General features: G+C 43.2%; 1 protein-coding gene across 1 annotated transcript in view; it reads left to right on the top strand.

The window, feature by feature from the left end:
• The first annotated feature begins 3583 nt into the window (after positions 1-3583).
• The window catches only part of LOC146580399 (ADAMTS-like protein 1), a 106025-nt gene continuing 97465 nt past the window's right edge, over positions 3584-12143 (top strand). Inside the window, exon 1 of the mRNA XM_085267143.1 lies at positions 3584-3913. Within this exon, the coding sequence (XP_085123269.1) occupies positions 3857-3913 (57 nt within the window). The 5' untranslated portion in view covers positions 3584-3856. The remainder of the gene's footprint in view (positions 3914-12143) is intronic.

Here is a 12143-nt window from a genome sequence, read left to right as displayed (position 1 = left end):
CCATTCCCCATAGATATTTCATCCTCTTTGCCCTAAATAACACAATTCATATCTCCTGCCAGCATCGGGGCTGTAGCAGATTTACTGTAACAATAGACTCATCTACACCAGAAATGTCGTTTTCTGCTGCCCTGTCTCTTTTCTAATAGCTGCTTGATTGTGTTTGCTGAGCTGTAATATCCATGGAAAATCTGATGAGGACATATCAGATACTGTATCACAGGTTACTGCTTTCATCAGAAAACTGGATATTCTGGATGTATGCAGTATGGTGCCCTAATCTTATTGTACGCCAGCCAACGTTATTCATCACTAAGCTGTTCAAGCAAATTTTTTGACTATTCATGAAGCATCATATTTAGCTTCGGCCATAAGCCAAGACTTGTATGTAGTTAGATACTTCCTTAAAGAGAAAGAGAGAGGAAAACAACAACAACACCCTCAGTTTCTCAGGCAGGCTGACTGATCACTGGCTGCAGCGCAAAGAGGGTTTTGCCCACTGTCAACATTTCTGACTGGTTGTTTGTGGCATGATGCCCTCAGACAGCATGCAGTGGACACAACATGCCCGATGGAAGTCAACGCCTGCAGTCTGAAACAGATCTTTGCTGACAGACAGACGGACAGACAGACAGGTTACTTTACCCTTAGCGGGCCCGGCATTCCCGGGACGCTGAGGCCCAGCAGTGGCAACGGCTTTCGTTTCCTTTGGAGTCTCAAGCATGAGCACACACACGTACAAACACACACGGACCGATAGCGTGCCAAATTCCACGGAGCCATAAAGGCAATCAGGATTGATGAGACAACCAAGTGGCGTTAAACTGCGTGCAGAGGGGGGTTTGGAAACCAGGAGCCACAAAACATGAGTTTATGTGCTCTGTGATGCAGAAGTTTGACATTTTGGGAAGTTCTTAGGTGGAGTCCGCTCTTATCTTGTCTAGTAAGTAATAATCATAGTCACAGGCTACTTAAAAAAGGTTTTACCACTTTAGGAGACAGCCTTGCTACCAGCTTAAAGCCGCTAAATTTACTATATGATGCCTCCTGTAAATAGCAAAAAGGTGTCGGCTGTCTTGTCTAATCCCCCTCCTTGAAGATCAGTAAAACATATACTATACTTCCAAAACATGATTGCTTTGGTGGAAAAATAAAAAGATTTAAAAATCTGCTTGCTACCTCTTTAACGCAAAATCTGGTGTCCTGTGAAGGGCATATTCTTTCCATGGTATCTGGCAAATTCTCTCCCCTCTCTTTGAACACTTGTGAAACGCAGCTCTTTGACTCTCCGGCCAAATATCACTGACCTAAAGCTTGGAGTCAGCTAAAGTGAGACAACCGGGTTAGTCATATGCTGAGTGCTGACCTTCTCTGAGTGTGTTTAGCCAGGAAAACCCCACACATACATGTACTGTACATACTGTGGCCCCATTTTCTGCTCGTAAAGTCATGCCGGTTGCGTGTTCATGGAACGTAATAGGTGCTTCTAAAAATGCCCAGAAGCAAGAAAAAAAAGTGTCACTGAGCATTCAGGGCATCGTTGCATTCAAACAAAAGATCCCAGCTAAATGACTGTGATTAGCTGCTGCTTTGGCCTCTTATTTGTCTTCCCACACAGAGAAGTCCTGTAAGATCTGTTGAGCAAACAACTTGCAGATGCCTTTTTGAAGCATGTACAGCCTCTAAAAATACATTTGCGCCCCAAGGCAGTGATTTTGCAACTCTGCTGATGGGAGCTTTGAGCAAGGGACCCCGGTGAATGTGTCCATCAATGAGAGTAACATGAGGACGTAGCTTAGCCATGCACCGCCAGTCACAGTGAATGTAAACTATTCATGTCTCCGAGCATTATCTGCCACTTGGTCTGACTTTGTGGGGTGTCTGCGCTGCTCTTCGGGTACCAGGAGGGGTGGTCAGAGTTCATCGGGACGCCCTGGAGTCTTTCCTCTTTGTAAGACATGAGCAGGTAGGATTACAGTTTCAAGCAGCTATTAAGGATGATCATTTAACCCCGAGCTGGAGAAGGAAATGATTTCAACTCTCACCACAGTCTTCAGGTAAAAACCTCCCCCCACCCCTTCTCTCATTCTCCTTTGGAAGTAAACATTTACATTCTTGTGCTCGGTGTTTTAATAGAGATTAAGCTGAATTTAAGCCTGCGTGTCAGGCAGCAATTCAGGTAGCTCATACCATACATACCTGTGCTATTTTTTGCCTCTGGGGGCATTTCTTTAAAGCTCGGCTGAGGACAGATGACATTTTCTAGGAACGTTGTTATTACGGTGGCCCTGGACATCTTCAAAAGCGACAAGCGAGCCTTAATGCCCCACCACTGCGGGCTAGGCTTCAAAGGACGAGAGTGTCTCTCATTTTAATGAAGGTACGGGATCAAACGGAAGAGGAGTTGCCAGCCCGAGCCATCAATTATAAAACAAAATTCCTTCTTTGTTGAAGTGGAACACGTTGCGGCTCTTTTCTGAGTCAGTAAGAAAAAAAAGACTAAAAAAAATTTAAAATGAGGTCAAAATGCCCTCCACAGTGATTTAGCTGTTCGCCTGGTCCAACTTGAATTGTATCTGTTTGGGTTAATATCCGACCCCAGGTTGGACACACATTAAGAAAGTATGTGATGTTCATGTCCAAGGATACAACAGACCAATATCAAATTCCACAAAAAATATGACCCACTTAATATGATTCATTAAAGCAATGACATGGGTCTCATCAGGCTAAACCAGAAACAACCTCAGATTTCAATCATATGCCAGCAAAGGCCAGGGCTATGAACGTCTCATTCCATCTGGTTGATCTCAGTTCTTAAGCAGTGGGAGCCTGATTTAGATAAAACTCTTCCTGACCTTAAATGGCACATGGTTGGCAGCATGGGATGCCTAACTTGAAAGACTAATGCATTTCATACTAAAGCTGTGATAAAGGAGGCACAATCCCTAACCGGCGCACAGCCGACAGCACAAGACGTTCCAGCTTGAGCCTGTGGATCTGTGGGGTTTAAGAAAGAGGAGTGGACCTCTGTTGTGCTCTTCTACCTTCAGGATGAGTCATTTCTTTGAATAATTAAAAAGCAGCAAACATTCCAACCCCTCATGTAACAAACGAGCTGTTAGTGCTCTGCTACAATGAAGCAACCATGTGTCTTAAAAAGTCTTTGTGGGTTTGAAGTTGTCCCTGAACTGAGGTCAACCTTTCCAAAACCCGTGACTGGATATGAACACGGCCTTGAAATTAGGATTAACGTTGAAAAGAAGCTGGAGTTAAAGTTTTCAGCATGAAGGTTGAGTCCCCTGTTGAATGACTGTGCGCATGATCTATTTAGTTATTGGTTTAAGTTTCAATACAAGCACTTCTGAGTACAGGTAAACAGTGAGGGGGGAAACAGCTTAGTACAAGTGATCTAATGCAAGTCATCCATTCGGTGAAAGTCAGCCATAACGCACAGCCATAAAAGCATCACTTCAGCTTTGCACGCGTCTTGCGCTGAGCTGCACATCGGCGCGTAACGACCCGGGAGTGTGTTTCTTTAAGAATGTAAGGTGGGTGAGACCCTTTTCCTGACGCACGCCTGGTATGCAAACATAAATTTAGCAGCAACGTGTTTGCCGGGGGAACAAAATATCTGGAAGCGACCGTGGACTGTCATGCTGTCTCCGTCCGCTCTTGGCTGACTTTTACCTTTTTTCCTCTCTCGCTCTCCTGGAAACTGGAGCCGGAGCGCAGCGCGGAGAGACGAGCGGACCTCTTTCTCCCCGAGTGACTGGGGCAGGCTGGGACATAGAGCGGGCGATCAGAGCCGTCTATCAACGCTTTGAAATTACTTAAGAGTTTGTTTGCGTCCGTGATGAGTGGGAGCTGTTTGTGGACGACTAGCCTGGTTCTCCTCGCTGTCTGTGCGAAGGTAAGCCGCGGTGGCGTCTTCACGCGAACAACTTATGGATCCTGTCATTTAACATGAGGGGAGAAGGCGCACCGCTCCGGTTTCAGCGCATTTAAGTCAATTTATTGGGAAGGAAATCAGACACCTGTTGCTTTCAGTTTGGCTTGCCCTCTGTTTCTAAAGGAAAAGTCAGCCTATGTAGAAACATCAGTGACCTGTCGTTTCAAATTTATTACAAGAGTGCTCTGAGGTACAGATTCATACATGGCTCATAGCTGGTGCCCATGCCTGTCAGTACTTTGCCCCCCCACCAGAAGCCAAAACTATTCATCATCTGGTGATGCTGTTTGTCTAAAGCAGCTATTGTTTGCAAGAAATGAGGCCGCTGATTGATGGGTGTAGAATATAATAAAATACACTCCACCAGGAAGTTAGAAATTAAGAAAAAGATTGATGGTGAACAAATATATCTGCTGTTTTGGAAAAAAAAAATCAATGTCCAACAATCACTACTAACATATTCGTCACATGTACATGTATTCATACAGTCCCTTTATATGTATGCATCAGTCTTGTGAGGCAGGATTGTGTAAAAGCTGATTCTTTCTGCACAGCGGGGAGTTTTAACCTGGTGCACAAAGCAGTTGTTTGGTGTGCAGACAGATTTTTTTTTTTGGGGGGGGGGGGGGGGGGGCTGTCAGCGTGTGTAAATGACCACAACAGGTGCTAATAGCACTTCAAGGTGATTTGGGATTTAGGCACCCTGGCTGCTACACAGTCCTGCTGAGTATGTCCACATTGTAATCAGTGACTTTCAAGCAACGAAGGAGAGCTCGGGACTTTGCAGGTCTGCAGACCTAACTGTGAGGCTACAGAGGGTTTATCCTCTGATAAATTATCCCTGTTAGATATTAACTGATTCAAATATGTTGGAATCAGCACAAACTCATACGTCAAACAGGAATGACTCTGTAATGAATGTTACTTACAACTGATTGCTTTCAGCTCGATGACCTGCCGATGGTAACGCCCAAAAAATGTCTTGGATGATGCTCACACTGACTTCTGTGTTGCAAGTGTTTGTGGTTTGATTATTTTGTGTCTCCATCACAAAACCAGACTGAAAAATGACTCAAGAGATTATTTTGCTCAAGTGGTCAGCAGATGACAAATCTTTCCATCTGCTCTAGGCCCGAGCAAGTCTGCACCGGACTCTTCAATACATGTTTAATGCAAAGCTGGTTATATGATTCTGATGAACTAATAGTGCCATATTAAAATAATGAAACTAGAAAAGAAAAAAACATCCCCTTTTTATCCTACACTGTTAACACACACCGCACAGTGACGCAGTGCCTTGCTTTGCGGGGCCAGAGGTCAACAAGTGCCTCCTCCAAGGGTCCCTGTTTTGCAGTGGCATTTTCTTTTCATGTGTGCTCGTGGGTCAAAGTTTCTGCATTACAATTTGGCAAAGGAATGAGACCGTGTTTGTGTGCTTGGCTGCTGAAAGTTGTGCGGGTGCAATTTGTGTGTGTGTGGGCCAAATGGCCTGTGGCTCCAACCCTAAATGGAATAGACCTTCCTTTGTGGGTGACATAATGACATACCTCGAGCATTTCTTGGAGGGTCTTGTTGCTTTCACTCATTTCCCCTGATTTGTGCAGAAAAGTGGAACCTTCCAGAAACACTTTTCCTGGATGGGGAATTAAACGACGGTGCGTGCATGAGGCTGTGCCCTTAAAAGACACCCTGGCATCTCTGAATGTTAGTGCCTGTAACCTGGCAGGGATATGGAGCAGAGCAAATCCTTCTCGTACGCTTTCATTTTTGTTCATTTTGGCTCTTTGTCTTTCCGCTTTGAACTCCTTAGTAGTCACTTTTGAAACACAGGGCACACGCTGACACAGATCTGTGGATTCTCAGTTCTGTTTTATCTATCTATCTATCTATCTATCTATCTATCTATCTATCTATCTATCTATCTATCTATCTATCTATCTATCTATCTATCTATCTATCTATCTATCTATCTATCTATTCACAGGGAATATTAGCAGCACTTTAAAAAAAATCTGCTTTCTTCAAACACAAAATGAAGTGATTTTTTTTTTCTAAATAAAGATGCAAATAAAACACAGAAACACAAAGAGCCTGTTACTGTGACAGCTCTATTGAACTGGTGAGTTTATGTGGAGTATGGCTTGTAAGAATTGATGGATATAAATCAGACTTCAGAGTGTTGGGGCTGCCACACTCACTTCACCACATGCCTTTCCTCTAATTGCTAAGCTGGAATTCAGAAGGAAATTAGCCACAAAAGCAACCGATTTTGATGTTTACTCAAGGAAATGGTCCCTCTCAGAGTCCTAATGCAGGGAGCAGAGTGCGTTGAAGTCCTCAGGATTGGGAAGCTTTGGGGCCTAATGGCAGGATTAAGTGGGGTCACGACGTGCAAACGGTCCCAAGTGAGCGTCCGTCAACAACAACATCGCTTGTTCTCTGAAATACGCTCCTCAGCTCGATCGCTTGATCATAAAGACCCCAAACTATGCAATTAGCTTTCATGAATACCTTTGTTGTGGACGCAAGTGGAATGGGAAGTGAATTAATTTCGAGAGGGATTGGGCCCTCTTGAGGAGTAAAGGAAAAAGCTTCAGAGAACATCTGGCCAGTGATGGATGGATAGAGCAAGTTTTTGGAGTGCGTTAACAAGACCAAGTGTTTTCAGTTACACTGCAAAAGCCCTCATACTCATCTCATTGTTCCCATCTGGGCTTAATCTGTGGAGTGGGACTGAGGATTGTTTAGTGTGTGTGGGTGTGCGTGTGTGTGTGTGTGCGCGCGCGTGTGTGAGCACACAGTTTCTTACAGTCCAAGGGCAAAATTCACTGGTACTCATGTTTGTATAAATTGCCAAGATACCCACAAAATGTTTCACTTTTCATGCAGCGCTATTAGTGTTCCTGGCATGGTAGCAGTGTTTCCTGTGTGTCCTACTCAGGTGTGCCAGCATGCAGCTCTTCCAGTTCTGGAAATCCAGAGAACAGACTTGCATCCCTATAAAGCCAGGCCAAAAGGAAGTAGCTTCAGAGTTTTCTCAGTGGGCCAATGAAGGAAAAGTTCTGCAGAACAGAAAAGGAGATGGCAGCTCCTACTGGCTGTTGAATCCCTAAGAAAGCTCCTTTTCAACAGTATTTGGATAACTAAGCTTTAGTAAAGCTTATATCTCCAACATGAAATTTTTCTTTTGCCTCTTTCTGAAAATGGCAGGTCATTTTTTACTGAACAGGAATAATCTAGGAGTAAGAAAAGTTTTTGAAAAAGCTCACAATCAGAGATTTTACAAACTTGGCATGGACATAGACTGTATATAAACAAGGGACAGAGTCTCCAGATCTGACAAGGTAGTATACAAATAGCAGGGGTGGGAAGTCAGTCTATGAGAAAATGACAATGCTGTTAGTTTATGGTTTCAATTTTAGGGTCTAGTCATATTTTTTACAACATGATTCAGTGGGGTATAGTTCAGGATGCTGCTATTGACAAGTGACTACTGTGTAGGTGTCATATAAACATCTGACTTGGGATCTGGCTACAAAAAAATGAATCTGGCAAAAATCAGAATACTCAAGACGAGGCTTCAAAATGAAAACCAATGTGTGACATCACTGGCACGAGTAAAAATCCGAAATTAGGTTCTGAGAGGAATTTTATCAAAGACAACTTTTATTGTTCCTTGCAATCCAAGTCATGAATGGAAAGTAAACAAAATCTGACTTTAATTTCTATTCAGAGGAATATCTGGAAATTCATGGAAACTGTCTAAGGTTGTCTGAAAAAGCATAATAGAGACCTCAAAGTTTCGTGGAGAACTGAATATTTCGACTGGGGCATTCATGCTCTGTTTAAAGTATCTGTGGGAGTGCCTACCATTAAAAAAAAAAAAAATACTAATTTCAGTATTAATTTAGAAAGAATTAACATGGAATTGGTCAAAGCTTTGATGCATTCAGGTCAGTTTAAGAAATCTCTCATTTTCTTTCTTGCCGAGAAATCTAGCTATATTGCTAATAATTAAACGTTCAGGTTAGCAGGAAATTAGCTTAGCTTAGTTTAAAGATTGCAAGCCAGGAAACAGCTAGTCATATTTTGTCCAGGGCTAATAAATTCTGCCATCAAAATCCTTTAAAGCTCACTCAGTAATAGTCTTATCTTATTTATTTAGCTGTATAAAAATCAAAGTGTAAAAATCCAAGCTAAGCTAACCGCTCCCGTTCTTTGTTTTGCATTTACAGTACAGAACTTCTGTGAATCTTCTCCAACTCTGCGCAAGAATGTGAATTGGCAGATTTTCAAGAATGGCAAACTACTGCTTTCACATCAGGAGTTGATAAAAGAAAAGATGGAGAAAGGAAAATATGGCTTTTTTGCTGTTTTCCCTCCAAAATCTTGCAGCACTTGATTGTGTTGTTTACCTTTTGATTGCTTGATGCTGAGCTCTAATAACAAGCTGTGACTGAGTGCCCAAAGTGGGCTGTGCCAGCAAATGGCATAACTCTCTGGAATTGTGTTGCATGCTGCTGTGCCAAAGTGCATACAACAGGACATGTTGTTCAGACTACATTATGAAAAAGCATAATGAGATCTTGTGGTTTCATCTGCTTCTAAAAATCCTGCACAGTGCAGAACTCTGATTTAAAGTCATGGCGCTGTCATGCTTTGATAAAAAGCTGCCAGTAGATGGCAACATTACAGCAGATGGACCTTCTTTGTCCACTTCAGCAGTTATATCCTCTGTGGCTCCCACGCCCATTTGGGATAGTTGAGCCTTATGGTGATTTTGCAGGTGGCTGCCCTCTATCCCCTTCTGTTTCCTCTGGAGCCCCATGTGAATGTATTTGTTCCTTCATCATGAGGTTTATTTGTCATTGCCAAGCTTGAAAGCCGAGCCTCTGGCATTCTCTTCCTCTGATGAAACATCTTCGGCTCCATCTGTAGTAAACCCACGTCCCCTCCATCAGCGTGATTGAGCGTTGTTGTTTTATCCTGTTGTGTGTTCCTGGACGCCAGCGCAAACTTCATTTGCAGCAGCCGAGACCGTCCGTGCATCATCTGGCCTGCACATTTTTCACATGCAGCTGATCACAAAAGCCGAAGCAGAAGCTTGCAGCCGAGCAGCTCGGCTCAGCCTTGCCTCGAGCACATGCATCGAGCCCCGTCTGTTCTGCTTTGCCCCGGCCTTGACCTCAGACACAGCCCCGGGGTGGGATTGCAGCAGGAGTGCCGGGGAGTGGTGCTAACGAGAGGGGAGAAGCAGCACTCGAATCCCTCTCATGATGCCTAATTAGAAGGGAGGCACAGGTAGGAGGTGTGAGCATGGGTTTGAGAGTTGAAGCAGTGGTGGGGAGGACTGTCAGGAGAGAGATAGACATTAGAAAGGGGGGAGGGTTACAGAGGCAAAAAGGTCAAGAATGGGAAGATGAGAAAAACAATAGAAATTTTAGTGAGTAGAACGCCAAAGGGGGAAAAAACGTGTTGCCATACAGGTCAAAGCCAAAGCCTACACCAGATCACCAGAAAAAAAACAGAATTGTCAAGGAAAGCAGGGTCTAACAAAAAATGCTGTAAAATAAAACAAAACTGTCACAGACTTGGAGGCATCGAGGTGGAAGGTGACTGGCATGCTAGAAGATACATAGAAGTTTAATATTAATGGAGTGATACTGATGTAGATTTAATCGATAGCAAGTAGAGAAAGGGACACACACACAGACATGCAGATGTCTGACGAAATGGGGGGGGGGAAGTGTGTTATTGATGGAGTGAGACAGGAAGAATTGCATGAAGCATGCACGGAGAGCAAAAGGCCAAACAGCAATGATGTATAACAAAGCTACCAGCATAAAAGTGGGAAAGGAAAACATAAATATTAAAGATCTAAGATGCAGCAACTCCTGATCTACCGAGTGGCCGACTAGCCTGAAAAACAAAGAGTAAACCAGTTATCTTAGCTTAACTCGCTCACTTTTGGGAGGAGGGAAAAGGGAGACTGCATACGAGTGTGAGAAATGTTAGCAGTAAGGGGAAAAGAATGAGTGGACAGCTAAATCCAGTGGAAACATGATGGACTTAAGGTCTGCAGCGCTGCTGTCTGACAGGGTCTCCACGGCTGGCTACGGTGAATGTTTGTGAAGCTAATGATGCTTCCTGGGGTTCTCACATCTGTTTCCCCCCCTGGCCACATGTGCTTTGAGTAAACGCTGGGCGGCTACGACTAAACACTAGAGACCCCATTACAAATGATGTGCTATTAGGATTACAATGCATACATCCACAGAAGCAGATTGATGAGCATGTAATCATCCATAGTGCGCTTGTGGGTCTTTGTGTAGATGCGCATGCATTTGTGTCATACATTCAGCTAAAAATGAGACACATATACAATAAAAGTCATTCATTACAACTTAATATTCCTCAATTTTTATAGCATTTATGGCACCATGCTATTCCATGTTAGCTTCTAGCTTTTAGTGCATTGCTTCTAGAGTTTATTTTTTCCTTGTTATATATGAACTGAAAAACACACAGAAGGATTTTGATGTGTCTGTGAAGGTTCTCAGTCAAGGATCAAGGATTTTGATGGTTTTTGGATAATCTTTTGGATAAAAACTGAGTAAAATGTGACTTTTAAGGCTAAAAGCTTATATATTACTAGCTTAAGCTGGTAAAAAAAATAAACGTAATGTTTATGTATAAATATAAGTTAAAAAGGAAACTGTACATTTGAAAAAAGCACATTTTACCCAAAGGTTTTAAGGTGTCGGTGTGTGCAGTCTTGTGACTTTTGTGACCATTGGAGCCAAAAGTCCATCCAAATTCCTCGTTCCCAGGCTTCTGCAGGGATTACCTATGCCACAGTGCCCTCTACAAAATGCGCTCACACTCGCACACATGCACACAGAAACACACACAAATCATGCTGGGGTGAACAGTCACACATCGCAGATGTTGTGACTGTGGCTTATAGCCCCTATAAAGAGGCCTAGGTCTGCCCTCTGAGAACCTCCCACCTGGGAAATCTGTGTGGTCTTGGCGCATGTGTCCATCGTGAGTGTGTTTACACGCTGTTGCTAAGAGTCTGAATGGTTGAAGTGTCTGTCAAGCTCAGGAGTTTAAGAACAGTTTAGGCGGAGCATTTTTCATATTTGTTATAAACATGCAATATTGAGTTTAAGTCATACTGTTGGATATCAGGCTAAAGCGTTAACCAAAGAATGAACTCATTACTACGAACTTTGAGTTCACCAGCCACCAGATTTCAGATGACGTTTGTCTCCTCCCAGTGTTACATTTGACATGTTACTGGGGATTTTTGTCCCAGCATACCTCTGTGTGGTGACATCATCCATGCTGGGATCTCAGTGGGGCAACTTGTACCTTGAGCAAAAATGCAGTCTCACATACCCCTGTCTTGTTTGCATCTGTCATCCTCTCAGCACTCCCCCTGCCTCCCTGATGACAGGTATGCAGCTTGAAAAGCATTTGGCAACCATGACCTGGAAAAGTGCACATTTGACATTGAACATGTCATTCAGCCTTCATTCTCCCCACTCCTCCTTCACCTCGGCAGGGCATAACTCTAAGTCTTTCGCGTTATCGGCACAGCTTCTTCTCTCATCTCAACATGAATTGCTTCATAGCTGGAATAGTTGGGATTGTGGTGACCAGGTGGCCTGTGAAGCCATGTAGATGATATGAGAAATACTGGTCTCAGCTCAATGCGAAGGAATCTGTGAGTTCAGATATTTTAAGCTGAATGCAGATATGAGACAGATGGATCGATGGACAATCGGGGGCACAGGCAGGAAGTTTGTAAAGTACCTGATAGGAAAGTTCAGGTGAAACCGGTATGTCTTTCTTCATGTTGATTGTGCTGCTGAGAGTTATTGACAAGGCGTCTCAACACACTCTGGAGCTGTAAGTCTGGAAGAAACCTGATAAATGACATCAACGTTTCAAAAACATGAGCCATTAAAGTATTTGCTGAAATGAAAAGATAAACTGTCTCTTAAAAGAAGGATAACTGACAGTAAATTTCACCGGTTATTGAATGTAATAATTACAACAGTTAGAGGCCTGAAGATGTAAAACTCTACAGTATTTGGGGAAAAAACACATTGAAGAAATGTCAGATCACAGTTTAAATAACAGCTGTCGACTGAAATCGTACCTACTCTTAAACTAATCGATT

The sequence above is a fragment of the Mchenga conophoros genome, linkage group LG3 (genome assembly GCF_057382185.1).
Source record: "Mchenga conophoros isolate Kocher_MC1m ecotype Shallow Benthic linkage group LG3, M_conophoros_male_GT1.1, whole genome shotgun sequence".
In the NCBI taxonomy this organism is placed as follows: Eukaryota; Metazoa; Chordata; class Actinopteri; order Cichliformes; family Cichlidae; genus Mchenga; species Mchenga conophoros.
Note: the sequence above shows the minus strand (reverse complement) of the source record. Positions and strands in the feature narration are given on the sequence as shown.